Genomic DNA, 16,627 nt, shown 5'->3' with positions numbered 1-16,627 from the left:
TCATGTCTTTTGTACCCTGGACCGGGTTTGGCCCACAGCTTGTCCTCATGTGGGCGGGAAGCCACACCCCTAACCCCAGTCGATCTTGGGGTCAGAAGTCCTGGATCGAGGTTTCTGCTGTATATTAACCAGTCACCTGACTCCTCAGGGTCTCAGTTTACCCATCGGTGTGAAGGAGTGCGTTATCTCTGCGCTGAGGGCTTGCGGGTGGGATGAAAGGAGATGCCCCAAGCATACCCAGCACCTGACACCAGGTAGACACCGTGTTACGTCTGTGTGATGTAGTTGGCACGTCAGCCAGGAGAACTATTATTGGGTACCTTGAAGGGAAGGGATGGGAGCCTGGCAGGACCCGCTGCTGTCCACATGGCTGGTATAGAGAGGGAGGGCTGCAGGAGCACAGCTGCAAAGGAGGGGCCCTCGGTTTTCTTCCTGCCTGTGCCCAGTCCAGTAGCAGGTGAGTTTTCACACTGCTCAAGGTGCCTGATTCTGAGCTGAGACCTCAGGACTGCCCCCAACTCAGCAAGAGCCTTCCCATCGCCTGTCCTACTGGCCAAGCCTGAATGTCACAGCTCCGCCCCTTTGCTGCAGAGCAAAGGCGTGGCAAACTCGGAGCCCGAGAGCCCAGGCAATAGGCATAGTGGGGTCTGTGGCCCAGCAGAGAAGGCACGCCCAAACCTTGACAAATGGATTGTCACTCCTCGGCTCCAGCCTTCTGGTGCCAGAGTTTCTGATTTTTAAAGGAGAAGCAGGAAACTCATGATTTTATATAAAAGGCCTGCATTTCTTAAACATAGCCGAGCACAACAAGCCTTGTCTATGTACCATCTCCACTCCTTGGCTTCCCGTCTCGGTCCTGGTCAACCTACAGATACCGCTGGGAGAGGGCCCTTGTATCTATCTTAAGACATTTAACAGTAAAATTCTAGAGCAAGAATACCTGGGTTTAAATACCAGCTGCCTAGCTGTGTGACCTTGGACAAGTTACTTAACCTCTCTGTGCCTGCATTTCCTCATCCATAAAATGGCAGTACAAGTTTTGCTGTCATCTTCAGGCTTCTGACGACTATAGTTGTTATTCCCGTAAAGAAAAGCAAATATCTGTGCAGGACGTCGGTCAAGTATGGTGGTTAAGTGTAGACTCGGGTCAAATAGAATTCGGTTCAAATCCCACTCCTGCTGCTAACCTGAAGTTGACCTCGGGCAGAGCATTTAATCCTCTGAGTCTCTGTCCTCATTTGTAAAAGAGTGAGTGGAAATCACTCCTACTGCATGGCGTTGTTTTGAGGGTTCGTATAACTGGTGTCGCTAAATCACTAGCACAGAGCCTGGTGCAGGCCGAGTCCTCATTAAAAGGTAACAGTTATCACACTGCAGGCTGGTGAGTGGAGGGAGGGGGAGGTCCAGGAGGTAGAGGTGTGGGTCGGTGAGCCTAGGAATGGGGAGACATGGGGAGGCTGAGACAGGGAAGGTTAACAGGCCAGCTTCCCTGCTGTGCATGGAGCCAGCCCTCCTCCCCCACTCAGCCCAAGGTCTCAAAGGAGGCCTTGCCATGGGCAGGTAGAGGAGGCCGGAGAGAGACAGCTGTCAGAACACAGTGAAGGAGAGACGGGCCTTCCAGAACTGCTGGTGGTGTGGGAATGGGCCCCAACCAAGGGCCTCCACTACAGTGACCCAGGGACACGTTGAGAGAGACAGGAGGAAACATCCTCACACCTTCCTTCTTAGGAGGCGGTGCAGGCTACACCCACCAGCCATATGTGTCTGCGAGAGTACATTTGTATCACAGGGAACTACATTTCCCAGGCTCCCTTGCTGTACCATTTCCTGGAAGGCTCAGCCAATGGGAAGCCCTGATGGGGGATCAGAAGGCGGGAGAGAAGTCAGGGTATTTCTCCTCCTCTTCCTGTGCTTCCTGGGGCACCTCTGGCAACGGTTTTGCCTTCTCCCTGGCTCTACCTCCCTCCAGAAAGCCCTCCCTCCATGATCCTAGCTTCTTCTGGGCAGCTCCAGTTTCTGGCTCTGGGGACACCACCTCCCATGGTCCCGCCGCCCCTAGATAGGCAGCAGCTTCCTGCTATCGCTAATCTCTGGGTGGTCTCACCGTCCACTGCTTGTCTTCTCAGCTCTTCCATTGTCTACGTGGCCAAGTCCCAGGATTAAATTACCCCAGTCCGGAAGACCTAAGAGGTTCCTGTTTCCTGGCTGGACCTGGTTGGCACCGTAGCTAATACTTGATGAGCAGGTACCCGTTATGCGCAGATATGTGCAAGCTCAGAGGCCCTGTTCTCACCTCACCTTAATGGGGAGGTGGGCATGTTCTCTGAACCAGGAGGTGAGTCAGATTCAGACCCATCTCTTGCCAGGTCCAACGCCTGTATTCTTTCCCGGTGAAGGATGACATTGGAGAATTTGCACTAAAGTCCTCATTGAATGTCCATCTTGACACTGCCACTTATCAGATAAGCCATTTAATTCCGCCGAGCCTCAGTTTTCTCATCTGTAAAATGAGGAAAATTCTAGCAGCTCCCTCCTATGATTACTATGAGGTTTAAATGAGATTAATACTTCATGTGATAGCTCTTTCAACAGTACCTGGCACATAGCAGCTCAAGAATCCGGAGCTCTGGTTAACTTTATGGCCACCCTTATTGCTACTCCAGCCCTCAGTCTCTGCTGATTTTCCCTTGTGGGTGGGAAGAATTAATGATAAATGTTTCAGTCAGTGGTATCTCCATTTGCAAGTGTCTACTCATAAAAGCCATTCATTCATTCAGTGAGTTCTCTTGAGTCACCTGTTTGTGCCTGACACTGGGCTCTCCATGGGGGACCCAGATGACAAGGCCCCATCCCTGCCCCACACCCCAGAAGGGCCGCGAGACATGGGACAGGGACCATAATGGAAGGTGGCATGAACAGCATGAGCAGGAGAGGTCCCAAGACGAGTTGGTTTCTTCCCTGACACTGAGGGGGATGATTGGAGGCTTCCTGGAGGAGGTGGCATTTGAGCTATGCTTCGTCTGTTGCGAACACAAAGCAGGATGTAGCAGCTAAGACTGCAGCTCTAAAGTCAGGCCACCTGCAGGGGTTTGAAACTTGAGTGAGTGACCTTGGCTCCCCTTTCACTCTTTCTGACCCCACCTGTGACTTGGGGTCCCCAAGATGGATGGAGCAGGATGGTTAAGAGCAAAAGCTCTGGGACCAGCCTGCCCAGCCCCTCACCGGCTGGCAGAACAACCTTGGCTGGGACTCGGTTTCCCTGTGCCTCAGTTTTTTCAACTGTAAAGTAAGCAATAGGGACTTCCCTGGTGGTGCAGTGGATAAGACTCTGTGCCCCCAGTGTAGGGGGCCCGGGTTCAATCCCTGCCCAGGGAACTAGATCCCACAGGCAGGCTGCAACTAAGAGTTCGTATGCCACAACTAAGGAGCCGGCGAGCCGCAACTAAGGAGCCCACGTGCTGTAACTAAGGAGCCCGCCTGCTGCAACTAAGACCCAGATAAATAAATAAACCAAATAAATAAGTTTTTTTTTTTTTAAATGAGCAATAGATGATCCCTGCCTCGCGGGGTCAGTGGGAGAGCTGAACAGTTTAATTCATGTGAAGTTCTTGGTCCAGCACTTGTTGCCCTCACTTACCGGATGGTGCAGAAGGGGAGAATGCTTTCATGGCATCTGAGGTCGTGGGGCCTCTGAGCCCCTAACTTCCTGGCTTTCCTCCCTCCCCGCAGCCGCCACCTTCATGGAGCACTGGAAGCGGAAACAGATGCGGCTCAATTACCGCTGGGACCTCACAGGCTTCGAGGAGGAGGAGGTGAGTGGGCTTGGCACCTGCGCCCCGGCCCCCCCCCCGCCGCGTGTCCCCCCCCGGCCCCCACCCTGTTGCTTCTGGGAGGCTCACGCGGAAGCCCTGGTCCTAAAGCCCAGGCGAGGCTGCTCCCTGCCTGCCTCTCAGTTCCCATCCCTGCTGTTTGAATCCCCCGCAGTTGCCGGGGCAACCGTATGATGTCTGTTCTAGTGTTTTTGATCTCCACGCTCACATGGACGCACCACCCAGCAGCGTGGCTGGGGACTCAGGCCAAGGCTCACCATGCTGACCTCATCCTGTCTGCGGGCAGCACCGCGGGTCTGGGGAGGCGATCACCGCCACCCATGAGGCTGAGTCCCCAAAGGCAGCCGTGAGGCTTTGCCCCGGGTGCCAAACCCACGATCCTCAGAGCCAGCTCTTGGCCTGCAGTCGGACATGGCTGAGAAGTGGGGCAGATCCTTCACTAATAGAGGGCAGCCACGTACTGGGCATCTGCATGCACCAAAGAGAGGGGCATTCGAGATCGAATGGCCACTGCGATGGCGGGTGGACACCCTTCCCCGGGGTTGCTCAGGAGAAACTTTGCCACTGCCCCATCCCGAATTGCCAGCTTCAGCCAGAATCCCCGTGATATGAGTGGGAATAAAAAGGAACAAGGCCTCCCAAATAGCAGAGCCATTAGGTGTGGCCACAACGACCACAGCTTCATGTTATGAAATCTTTTGCTCAGTTTTTTTAAAGAGAAACTGCTCATCCATCTTCACTGTGATGTGAAAATCTCTTCCATCATCTTTTTAAACATCCCTATTATTGTATTTCCCCGCACACGCACTCCCTTGAAGACTGGGTCACTTTTCAGCCAAATGTGTAGCTGAGAATCCCCTGTGCAGGCTCTGTGCTGAAAGTATTGTCAACAGACAAGGGTGCTAGTTTGCTGGAAGAGGCACCAGCTTAGTGGAGACGAGACGGCCTCTGGGACCAGGCTGTCCTTGCACCGCCCTCGCTGTGTGACCTGGGGCAAGTTGCTTAACCTTTCTGTGCCTCAGTGTCCTCACCTCTCAAACAGGGGTGCAGGAGTAGGGTTTGAGGGGGTCTCCCTGGGTCAGCAGATATAAAGCACTTCAAGCAGGGCCTGGCACCAGCGGGTGTCCCTTAACCCGTCTCCCACCTCCGGGTTCAACCTCTTCCCCAGTGGGTCTCATCGTCCTGTTTCACAAATGGCGGGACCGAGGCTGATGCAAGGAGAGACACGCGGCTCCTTAGGGGCAGAGACAGGCGTGGAACTCCATCCCCCATGACAGGCCCTGGGTCACCTGTCTGCCAGAGCGTGTTCTAAAGATTCAAATAGAATAAAAAGCAGAGTGTTGTCTTGTTATTTTGGAAGTAGATTTAGAGCATCCCTTTTCATGATGTCCCTGGGGTTGGGGCAGTTCGATCCCTTGGGGACCCGTCCCGTGAACTCTTCAACCTGAGGGCTCAGACCCTAGATGGTGGGGTGGCGATCAGAGCCACTGGGCACGGGTCCCCAATGACCCCGAATGAGTCCCCGAAAGCAAGCCCCCCACGGCTGGCCAGGGCCTCTTCTGGGGCTAATCACCCGACACGAAGGGGCAGCCTCTCCACGACATGACCCCAGATGTCCGCTCTCGGAGCAGAAGGAAGCCTGTACCCAGTCATCTGGCCTGTGTGTTCCTTCCCTGAGTCTAAGACAGTTCAGCCCAGCACTCCCTCGGGAATTACCTAGACCATGTGACCTGCAGAAGCAGCAACACACACGGTCACCCTAAAGTAGCATCAGCCTTTAGTGAGCCCTCCTTATGCACCCACGTCCAACTACCTTCATCCAGGTTCTTAAGTAGATCATCTTTAGCAGACGTAGCCTGTTTCTTAAAAAAACAACGCAAGTAATGAAATCTTTTTGTTTTTGTTTTACGTTTCTGGTTCCCGGAAGGAGGCTGTCAAGGTTTGGAATTTTTTGTCACTCCTCTGTCTTCCGGTAGCCTGTCTCCCTGGGAGAGGGACCTTCTCACACACCTGATCCGTCTGTTTCTGCTGAGCGGTTCCCTGCAGCTCTTCCATGGCGTGCAGGGGTCTCCGTTTCCTCCCCCACCTCTGGGTCTCTCTTAACCCCTGTTCTTCTGTTCCAGTGCCCTTCGCTGATCTGCTCTGGGCTCCCCCGAGGTCTGGTGCCTCTGGTCTGCCCCCGCTTTGCTGACACTTCCTGCCATCTCTTCTGACCCCCACGGCTCCAGATAGGATATTCTCAGGGGCCAGTTCATGGCTGGGTGTTCAGAGTGAGTGGCCTGCAGGATGGGCTGCAGCCTGGTGCAGACTGACCTGCCTGCAGGACACAGAGCCCGATTCTGTGGCCTTCCCAGTGGGCTAGGGTTCCCCACAAGGTGGAGAATCCTGGATGAACTGCATACAATGAGTTCTAAATTGAAAATGGTACCAACAGCCAGCTAGGAACTGGCCCCAAAGGGTGTCCAAGGGAATGTCTGGGCTGATTTTGCCATGCGTGCTCCTGTTGAGGGTCTCAAACTCACAGAATTAACAAAGACTCCCCGCTGACTTGGTTTCTTTCGCAGGACCATCCCAGAGCCGAATATGAGGCCAGAGTTTTGGAGAAGTCTCTTAGGAAAGAATCCAAAAGCAAAGAGGTACGGTGGCCGCTGCCAGTTGGCTTTCCCAGCAGTAAAACATTCTACATGCATCAACATTTCAGACCAGGGATCGGCAAACACTGTGTATTTGGGGGGCCGGCCCCCAGACAGGGCCAGATAGTAAATATTTTAGACCCTGCAGCCCTCTGTCATAGCAACTCAACTCTGCCATTGTAGGATAAAAACAGCCATAGACAACAGGTAAACAAATGGGTCTGGCTGTGTTCCAATAAAACTTTATTTATAAAACAAGCAAGGGGCCGATTTGTCAAACCTGCTAGAGTAGAGATCTACCTTTTTGATCTATCCTGAGGGTGATCTCAAACTTCAGCCAACATTTCAACATCAAGAACCGAGTAGCTTTGCAGCTTTTTTGCTCTGGGTGGTCATTATGTCCAGCCCTCCAGTTCTACACTGAATGATGGTTGGAAGGGTTTGCCCCAACAGGGTCCCTGAGCTGCTGGCCAGTTCCTTGTCTCACCCACAGACCGTGAGAATGAGAGAGAGAAGTGCTTTTGTGATGTTCCTGAAGCCGTCACCTTTTTTTTTTTTTTATAACAAATGCCTTTCTTTTTCCTCAAAACCTCTCATTCAAATTGGCAGTCATGTTTGCAGCCTGAATTCTCACAAACCTCTGGGGGTGCTTTGGTTATTTTTTTAACGGAGGTTTTTTATATGACATGGGACAAGCACAGAGCCCCCGGGCCCTTGTCCACCTCTCACTGAGGCTGGAAAGTCAGGTCTTGAAGGGATGGGGAACAATTGTAGGACACCTTTCCCGGATCCCGGTGTGCTGCGTCACATCTGCACCCTCAGCCTCTGGGAGTGACCGGAGCAAACCCCTGCATCGATCTTTTCTTGTCATTGTGTCCCATGGACAGAGTTTGCTGGTACAGAGTGGCTGGGGGTCCCAATTATCAAAAGTCCCCTCCTTGGGGGGCAAAGTGGGTGCAGCAAAACCCCCTCTCGGGCCCCAGTTCCCGTAACAGAGCAAAAAGCCCAGCCCAGTCCTCCTGCAGCCAGAAAGCGGGTGCACTTCCCTGAGCTCAGAGTCTGAGAGGGACCGAGGGTGCAGAGAAAATAACCACAAAAGCGTGAGTCCCCACCCCAAATGAGGAGACTGGCCTTTTAACTTAACACATCAGAACGCATGTCCCAAGCACGTTGCCTTCAGCGCGGCCGCCCTGTGGCCTTGAACCAAGGGCTCCAACAGCCCCCCATGGGCTGCGTCCCCTCTCCTAAAGGGAGAGGCGTGGTCGCCGCTGCTCTGAAGCCCCCAGGCCCCCATGATGAGCCACCACGACCCGCGTGCAGTGCAGCATCCTTGCCCCCTGACCATCCACCCCACGGCTTTACGGTGGCCCCTCGTAGCATGAACGTGGATGGGATTTCATTCCTTCCTAAGGAAAAAAGGGCTCAGTGGCCCATGTCACATCCACTTAAGTCAGGGGCTTGACCAAGCCCGAGTGCCGGGCCTGGGCAGCCATGCCAGATTCCCGGTCACTGACCCGAGCTCTTTGATCACAAGAGCAACAAAGATCGGGGTTCATTTCTGCCAGCCTCTGATGGTGACGCCAGGCCCTGAATGCCTCCGTGGGGCCACACCCTCTCTTGATTTTCCCCTCCATTTCCCTGGCTCCCAACTTTGTGGTTTTAATTCTTCCCCCAGCTATGGCACCGAATTTGTTTAGGAAAGAAAAGATCCACCCCTTCATTGACGTGTTAGGATTCTGAGTGTGGCTTCCTTCACGTTGGCGTAAAATGCTCAGGGTCATCCTCGCCTTTGCATAAGATGCACCGTCTGAATTACGGCCACCGTCTGGTGAGAGGGGCCCCCTGGAGCCCACCGAGCTTCCAGGCTGGAGTTTTCATTTCCATTACCTTTGTGGCAGCCTTTCTTTTAGAATGTGGGTCTCTGCCACCTCTGATGGGTTTAAGATGCCCAGAGCCTGAATCAGCCCCAGCAGCCGGCACAGCCAGGGATGCGCTGGCTGCCCAGGGGGCCGATGGGAGCCTGGGTGGCGGTCTCACCCCACGGTGCTCTCTTGTTTCCTCCACCCGCCCCAGAAGCGCCGGCACCTTCCAGAGGAGCCAGCAAACAAATGGAGGCAGAGGGTTAAGACAGCCATGGCGGGGGTGAAACTGGTACATGTCACGTCGGGCCGTCGCGAGGCTTGAGTGTTTGCAGATGACCGAAGTCCACTGTGTTTTCCTCAACCGACTCTGACTGCTGTATTATCCTTTTAACATTCACACCCACGTTGCTTTGCCTTCCTTCGGCACCCACGGGCTGTGATGCGTGTTGAGGTGTCTCTGCATGGCTGTGGTGGGTTTGTGGGGGGAGCTCGGCTGTCTCTGGAGCTTGTGAAACGTGCCTGTCACAGCTGCCTGCCAGTGGTCCCTGGTCTCATTAACACGCATGCCACCTGCCCTGGAATGCGTGGCCTCGGGTGTCATGCCTGCCAGCATTCTTTGACCTCGTCCATGCATTTTTCCCATTCAAAATCCACCCCATTCTTGAAACATCCCAGGTTAGCAACAAGCGTCCACTTCAGGTCCCTCCAGACCCTGCTGTCCCTGTGCCAGAGCCTTCCGACCACGTGTCCCCGCTCTCCGCCGTTGCTACGTGGCGGGCAGCCTTTGAACTTAGAGCGCTGGTGGCTTGTTTCAACTTGCTCTGCAAAGGAAAATTACTATTATGGTCTGGGTGGCGAAGGAAAACAGCTTAGATCTTCTGACCTTGGAAATGAGACCTTCAGCCACGAAAAGGAGTCCAGGCTTCTCCCAGGCGGGGGTCTGATCATCTAATTTAGAAAAGCCTCTGGCACCATCACGCCCCGTACACAGAGGACTCACTTTTTTAGACAACTATTATTTCTATCATTTCGTAGCATCATTTCATCGGGAATAAGGCCCCGGATGCCAGATGTTTGCATTCGCTCATCATTATTTTTTAACCGTGTTTCTGTTGTCCAAGTTGTTCACGCCCATACATACGTGCACACACGCATCTTTCCACTGGGATGGTCCCCACCGCTGACCCAGCCCTGTTCGTGTTGCAGACAGACAAGGTGAAGCTGACCTGGAAAGACCGGTTCCCAGCCTACTTCACCAATTTGGTCTCCATCATCTTCATGGTGAGCTCTGGGAGGTAAAGGAGGGAGGTGTACCAAGGTGTGCAGTGCTCACCTGGATGGGGCCAGCCATCCTCGTGGCAGTTGTGTTCATCCCAGGCTAGGCAGGGTGGTGGGGGGATTCCACCAGCCCCCTAAACTGGGGAGGGGCCAGGGTTCTGCAGTGACCCCCCCAGGGGGCTTCCCAAGCCCTAGGGCCTGTGCGGTGGTTTCCTTTCGTCCCTGACACACATCTTTCATTCTGAGAGTGCCACATATAAGTAACTAGTCATTCAGACCTAGGAGTTCACAGGTATTATTTAAGACAAAACGGAGGGCTTTTAAAGAAAACCAGTAAGTGAAGAACACACAGGACAAAAATCAGGACGATGCCACTCAGGTGACAGAGGGCCGGTGACGCCAGGTTCATCCGGACGCTGCTGATTTGAATGAATTGCCAACACTGTGGCCGGCTCTATTGGGGGATTTTAATCCCCAGTTAATTGGGCTGCATCCCTGGAAGGCCTCAGGCCCATGCTAGCCGTGCTTTCATTCCCCCCACAATGGGTCAGGGCCACCTGTGGTCACTGTAGCGATGACCTTGCTATCAAGGTCATCCGCATGGCCGCTGTGGACCAAGGGCTGGGCTGTGCCCAGTGGCCTGAGGGCCTCACACCTGCCTGTCCCCCTCCTGCTGCTGAGGAAACGGAGGCCAGAGGTCTCACCCCCTCCCCAGGCCAGAGGCCAGGCAGACAGTCTGCCCTGAGACACCCCCCGCCCTTCCGTATGAACTTGGAGACACACAGGTGGGCTTGCCTTGGTTTTCCACTGGGGGTGGCATCTGAGGCCCCCTAACCTGAATAGTTGGAAGCAGAGGGAGGACTCCGTTTCCCCTAACACTCTCTCACACGGCAAGAAGGACCTCTCTGATGTAAAGAAATGTGTGGTGGGGACCCCCAAGACCACGGATTGGGAGCCACTGGGGGGTGGGGGGAGGGCCGTTGGGCTGTCAGGATGACTGGGTGGCAGTGGGCCCAGCCGTGTTTTGAGGATCCTGGAGCACACTCCCCAAATAGCACAGGAGTGCTGGCGGGGTAATGTAGGATGACGTGGTCCCTGCCTGGAGCATCCACGGGGCTCACCCGACGGCGGACGGGGTGCGGGAAATAGAAGACTCAGGCACCAAGGTTCAGCCCCTCCTGGCAGAGAAGAAGCAATGTCAGCACAGAAGGTCCAGCGAGGGGGTGACAGGAGGTGGGAGGCTGTGGGCCCTTCTGCGCCACGGCAAGTTCGGGCAAGAGCCCTCGTGTTACGGGTCACTTCCTTGAATAGTCTTCAGGCGGTTTTGAGTTTCTCTCGTAATAAGGATCAAGATGGTGGGCAGTGGAGGGCTGGTCTGGCACCTCCGTCAGGTTTCTCTGGCCTTCTGCACACCTGTCCTGTGCCTGTGTCCCTCTTGGTCACAACGTGGCTGCCCCACCTCCAATATCACCTCCACTTTCCAGGCAGGAGGAAGGGGAAGGAGACAGAGGCCAGCGGAGGCAGCCCCTCTTTGAATGTGCTTTCCCAGAAGGCCTGCCCACACCTCTGCTTGCATCTGGCCCCCCCTGTCTGCAGAGGGGCGGGGAAATGGGCACGTTGTCACTGCCGCAAATGTGGGACAGTGGGTTAGGGAACTAGCTGGCCCTTGAGGTCCTGGGGACCCCATCACAGATGAATCGGTTTTGTCCTGCACTCGGGAGCTTCCTTCCCCGAACAAATAGCAGTCAAGCACCTACAAGGTGCCCCCGTGCTCCTGACCCTGGAGATGCTGGTATGAACACAGTGGCCAAACCCTGGCCCTCACAGCCCTTTCCTTCCAGAGGGGGCGTTGCACCCAGGAGGGGACACAGCTATAGGGCTTGTCATGGGGGTGCACCGGCCCTCTGACAGGGAAAGGCCGGTGCACCCCCATGACAGCTTGCTGAGTCACCCTGCAGGCCTGGCGCCCCGTCTGCACCTCCACACACAGGCAGGAGGGACGTCCCAGAGCCCAGGGCGGTGCCTTCCCCTGGGAGGGGCCTCTTGGCAGGAGCGAGGGATTTTCCCAGGAAAGCCTGCATTCCAGGAGCTGGGAGCTGGCGGGGAGAGGTACCCACACCTCACCACAGGGCCCCCCCACTTCATCAGGACGTTCCCCGGGCGTGTGTGGTCACCGTTCAGTCGCCCGCAGATATGGACAGCTACAGAGTTACTGGCCCGAAATTTACAATAAGAGCTTCCTGGGAGATGCCCGTCGCTGTGGCCTCCCTCTGGGGTGAAGCAGCCATAGCCCTTCCAAGCTGCAATCAGAGGCACACAGCATGGCTCAGTGCCCCTCCAGGGCTGTCCTGGGAGCCTCGAGGGGCCGTTCTGTCAGGGGTGGGCCGCCCTGCACAGCCTCAGCGGGAGTGACATGCCCAGGACCCTGGACACACAGAGGGTGCAGTGTAGTCGGGCTCGGGTGACAGCCCTGCACAACTGCCCTCCATTCAGTGTCCCCTCGGGACTGGGATTTGCAGGCATCCTCACTGTTAGGACAGGACAGAGTGAGGACAAGGTCTTCCAGGGCGAGTCAGGGCCTTGGGGGATAAGGAAGACGAGCCCAGGCAGACACACGGCTCCACACAGAACAGACTTGTCATCCTAGCCTAGCCCGGCCTCTCAAGCGACCGCCAGTCCAAGTTTTAGGGAATGTTCTGGTCCCACAGTGGTTTGGGCAAGATGAGGGTCTCGTTCCCAGGGACAAGCCGACGGGTGTGGGTGGCTCCTGGCGAGGTTGGGAGAAGGGACCCCATCCATCTGTCCCAGCCAGGCCTGCAGCGTTGCCAGTGGGACCAGACCATCCCACGCCCCACCCACCTCTTGCAATAGCATGGAGAACGTCACTGCTTCCACTCAGGGTCATCCAGGCTGGGGGGAAGCCCCCCCTGTAGTCAGCCTGCCGTCACACAAGCCAGGCAGCTTCTGGGGTTGCAGCGACCCTAAGTCGTGTCGGGGACAGTGGGCAAGACGTCACGATGCCCCATAGCAAGTGGCAGAACCTTGCCCTCCAAGCTTGGTAGGCACACCCATGGCATTTGGTGGGTGACAAGAAACACCCATCTTGGTTTTGCAGCGGAAGTGCTCCTGGGTGGGGGGACAGCTGGGCCCAGGGAGCCGGGGGAGGTTCCGATGGGCCCAAGGGGACCCAGCCAAGAGCATCGCCTCCTCCCTCCGCAGATCGCAGTGACCTTCGCCATCGTCCTCGGGGTCATCATCTACAGAATCTCTACGGCCGCCGCCTTAGCCATGAACTCCTCCCCCTCCGTGCGGTCCAACATCCGGGTCACTGTCACGGCCACGGCGGTCATCATCAACTTGGTGGTCATCATCCTCCTGGACGAGGTGTACGGCTGCATAGCCAGGTGGCTCACCAAGATCGGTGAGTGCCCTGGCCAAGCCCTGGAGCCAGGCGGCCCCAGGTCGCCTCCCTCCGGCTGTGGGGCCTTGGGCTGGTCACTCACCCTCTCTGAGCCTCACTGCTGTGACAGCTGAGGGAAGTGGTCAGCCTGGCCCGGGGCAGTGGCTCAGCAGCGCATGTCTCACTCCTTCTAGAGGTTCCAAAGACGGAGAAGAGCTTCGAGGAGAGGCTGATCTTCAAGGCTTTCCTGCTGAAGTTCGTGAATTCCTACACCCCCATCTTTTACGTGGCGTTCTTCAAAGGCCGGTAGGGGCTTCTTCAGTGACTGAAACACACTGCTTTTCCGCAGTCCAGTAGAAGGCTCCCCTCCCTCATCTCTCTTCAGGTGGGAGGCACCTGGGCCCAGGGCAGAGCAGTCATTGTGGCTCCCACTGCCGCCGAGTTTGGGGAGAGGCCTGGCTCCCGCTGGGCCCCCAGGGAGCAGGGTCCCCTGGGAAGCAGGGACCCTAGACGTTGGGGACGCCAGGCAGCAGGGACCCTGGGAAGCAGGAACACTAGACATCGGGGAGCCCAGGGAATAAGGACCCTGGGAAGCAGGGACCCCAGGGAATAGGGACCCCAAGCAGCAGGGACCCGGGAAGCAGGGACCCTAGACATTGAGGACCTCAGGGAACAGAACCCTGGGAAGCAGGGATCCCAGGCAGCAAGCTCCAGGGGTTCCCACAGTGCGGGGGATGAGGGCTGCAGGAGAAGATATAGGAAGGGCAGCCGCTGGTGTTCCAGGCTGGTGGGGGGGGTGAACCCCATGCCCTGACCCTCTGGAGCCGTCCTGGGTTTATCGGGGCCTGTGGCCCACCCACCAAGACTCCCCACCACCCCTCCGCCTAGAGGCTGGCAGGGCTGATCCCAGAACCCCTTCCGAAGTCACCTTCCTTGGCATGATGTGATTTATAAGTACCACTCCACCCTGGGGTCCTGGAGCTGGGCCGAGGTGCCCAGGCCCCGCTGAGAACACCCACATCGGAGCAGGCTCTCAGAGGCCCCCTACTCCCTCATCCCACAGGAGGCTGAGAGGCGGCCTCAGGGACCACCCGCACCCCAGCCGGTCCACAGTCCCCAGCGTGGTTCCGTGACCCTGCCACGGCGGGTGGCACCCTCTGCCCTTAGGCTGCTGTACCTTCTTCCCTTCCTGGGCTCCTCCCCTCTATCTGCCCTTCAGCCTCTTGGTTTCCTGTTGAAGCTGTGTTTTCTTGCCCACCTGTTGGTTTGGGAATCACATGCGCATTCGACCAACAGAAAAGCCCTGTGGCTGATTCTTAGTCGGTGACGTGGGCGGAGGGAAAAGCCTGTGAGACACCGGAGGCTCTGACCTGGGGAATCATGACACGGCCCAGTCCCCACCTGGGGGTCTCCCCGAGCCCGCTCTCCCCTCTCTGAATGACCCCCAATTGTTGCAGGTTTGTCGGACGCCCAGGCGACTACGTGTACATTTTCCGTTCTTTCCGGATGGAAGAGGTAACGAGATCGTACGCGCTGCTCCGCTTTCTTGGTTCCGTCCTCACAGCAAACCTGACGGTTCCCTGCCCTGAGAGACCCCTGCTCTGTTCTCCAGCTGCAGGGATGGGGCTTCGATCTCCTTTGGCCTGTCCATATAGGATTACCCTAAAAGGAGAACGTCTCTTCAGGGTCATGGAAGCCAAAAAGTTACACCCGCTTTTTTTTTTTTTTTTTTTTTTCTTTTTCTGTAAGACCTTGAATGTTTTTCTCTTTGGTTAAGATGAATTAGTGAGGAAAAAACAGGACTCAGCTATGCTTCTTTTACTTTAACATTGAAATGCCCACCTCTCTCCCCGCCAAGCGGAATGCTGGTGACCTTGGGCTTCTGCTCAGTGATTCCGGCCACTCCAGGTCTGCCTTCTGCCGCTGAGTCCTGGCCCCCAGACTTGCTCCGTCAGCTCCGTCAGACCAAGCCAGGCTTCAGGTCTCAGGGAAACCAGTCCAAATTTCCAACTTCCAGAATAGTTCAGCATATCAGAAAAGAAGGCTCTTTTTTATCAGGGTCTTCTTGATAAAGATTCTGTGAAACAGGGTGGGGAGGATTGGGGTGGGCATCAGGCACAGGGTCATCTGGCTGCCTGGGGCACAGTCTAGAAGTTCAACCACCTAAATGCCGACCCCTGAACATCCCAAGACATAAGCCTCATCCGCAGTAAGGGATGTTTGCAAGAAGCCCACGACGTGCTCCCCCGCTATACAACACATCATTTACATGGATGACAGACACCCTGTTAAGCTCTTTAATGGTTGGAGAAGTTGGGGAAATGCCTTTGTGGAGTAGAATAAAGCGGAGGACGTCTTTGTTTTTTTTAATGAGATTGATGGCTGTCCCAGATAAATTCTTTGGTAATGGTATATAAAGTTTTGCTCAGGACTCAGAGAGGAGTGAGCTGTGCCCCAGAGTGTCACCCAGTGTCCCTTGAGTTCCCTTCACTTGGACAAGTTAAGCTTCTGACGGCCTGCCCGGCCCCCGGTACAAACCCACAAGGCATTCGGCCTCCGAGGGGTGGCCGGCTCCCTCACCCCGCGGCTGCCCAGCTGCACGGCCCTAGCCTGCGTGGCCCTGGGGCAGGAGCAGCCCTGAGACCCAGCCCCCGCCGCTGCCTACTCCCTGGCAGTGTGCTCCGCTCTGAGCCTTGCTGCAGCCCCGAGAGCCTGTTGGCCAGGTTGTACTAGCTTCCCGGAGCTGCTGTAACAAGATACCACAGACCAGGTCGCTTAAAACAGCAGAGATTGATTCTCTTATGGGTCCAGAGGCCAGAAGTCCAAACTCAACGTGTCCGCAGGGCTACGCTCGCTCCGAAGGTTCTAGGGAGGGTTCCTCCAGGCCTCTCTCCCAGCTCTGGCGGCCGCGGGCGATCCTTGGCCTCACCCTGCTCATCGATGGGCCTCTCCAACCTCTGCCTCGTCTTCACGGGGCCTCCTCCCCTCGGTGTGCCTGTGTGTTTCCTCCTCTTATCAGGACACCGGCAATCGGAGCAGGGTCCACCCTATGCCAGCTCGACCTCATCTTAACCCGGTCACATCTGCAAAGACCCTATTTCCAAATAAGGTTCCATTCCAAGGTTCCGGGGGTTCGACGTGGAGGACACGATTCAACCCTCAGCACGAGGGCCGACCTCCCCTCGCTGGGAGCTGGGGTCGTCTCTCCCGATAGGCAGGGCGGGGGCGGGGGCTGACGCCCGTTCTCTGTGCCGCAGTGTGCCCCGGGGGGCTGCCTGATGGAGCTGTGTATCCAGCTGAGCATTATCATGCTGGGGAAGCAGCTGATCCAGAACAACCTGTTTGAGATCGGCATCCCGTGAGTAGCATCAGCTTCAGGTCACGGCGGAGCAAGGGGGAGATCAGGGCCTTGGGGCGCTCGGGAGGCTCTGCAGTAGTCTGGGTGACAGGTGATGCGGGGCCTGGACCAGGGTGGGGGCACCGGAAACAGGGAGGTGGTGAGGACACGGGAGGAAGATGGGCAGTAGCCACCCCTAGTGGACGAGGCCAGGGACGAGGCCAGGATGACCCCTGCTCCCAACTGGCTGAGGATGCAGGGTACCCACAGGTGGCCCCAAACCCACG

The 16,627-nt window shown here is 56.3% G+C and overlaps 1 protein-coding gene across 4 annotated transcripts in view; it reads left to right on the top strand.

Annotated features, from left to right (window-relative positions):
• ANO1 (anoctamin 1) overlaps positions 1-16,627 on the top strand; it is a 90,200-nt gene that overhangs the window by 52,629 nt on the left and 20,944 nt on the right. For 2 of the 4 annotated variants that reach the window (XM_022591147.2, XM_089914365.1), the window contains 9 exons: positions 3,730-3,812; positions 5,758-5,769; positions 6,395-6,466; positions 8,537-8,614; positions 9,532-9,606; positions 12,823-13,024; positions 13,198-13,309; positions 14,461-14,518; positions 16,261-16,361. In XM_022591147.2, the coding sequence (XP_022446855.2) occupies positions 3,730-3,812; positions 5,758-5,769; positions 6,395-6,466; positions 8,537-8,614; positions 9,532-9,606; positions 12,823-13,024; positions 13,198-13,309; positions 14,461-14,518; positions 16,261-16,361 (793 nt within the window). The remainder of the gene's footprint in view (positions 1-3,729; positions 3,813-5,757; positions 5,770-6,394; positions 6,467-8,536; positions 8,615-9,531; positions 9,607-12,822; positions 13,025-13,197; positions 13,310-14,460; positions 14,519-16,260; positions 16,362-16,627) is intronic. The other 2 variants (XM_022591145.2, XM_089914366.1) reach the window with 2 other exon arrangements.

This window comes from Delphinapterus leucas, chromosome 7 (assembly GCF_059928025.1).
Source record: "Delphinapterus leucas isolate spDelLeu-1000000601 "Yukka" chromosome 7, BTC_Dleu_Yukka2, whole genome shotgun sequence".
NCBI lineage: Eukaryota > Metazoa > Chordata > Mammalia > Artiodactyla > Monodontidae > Delphinapterus > Delphinapterus leucas.
The sequence above is the reverse complement of the archived record's forward strand: the minus strand, read 5'-3'. Positions and strand labels throughout refer to the sequence as shown.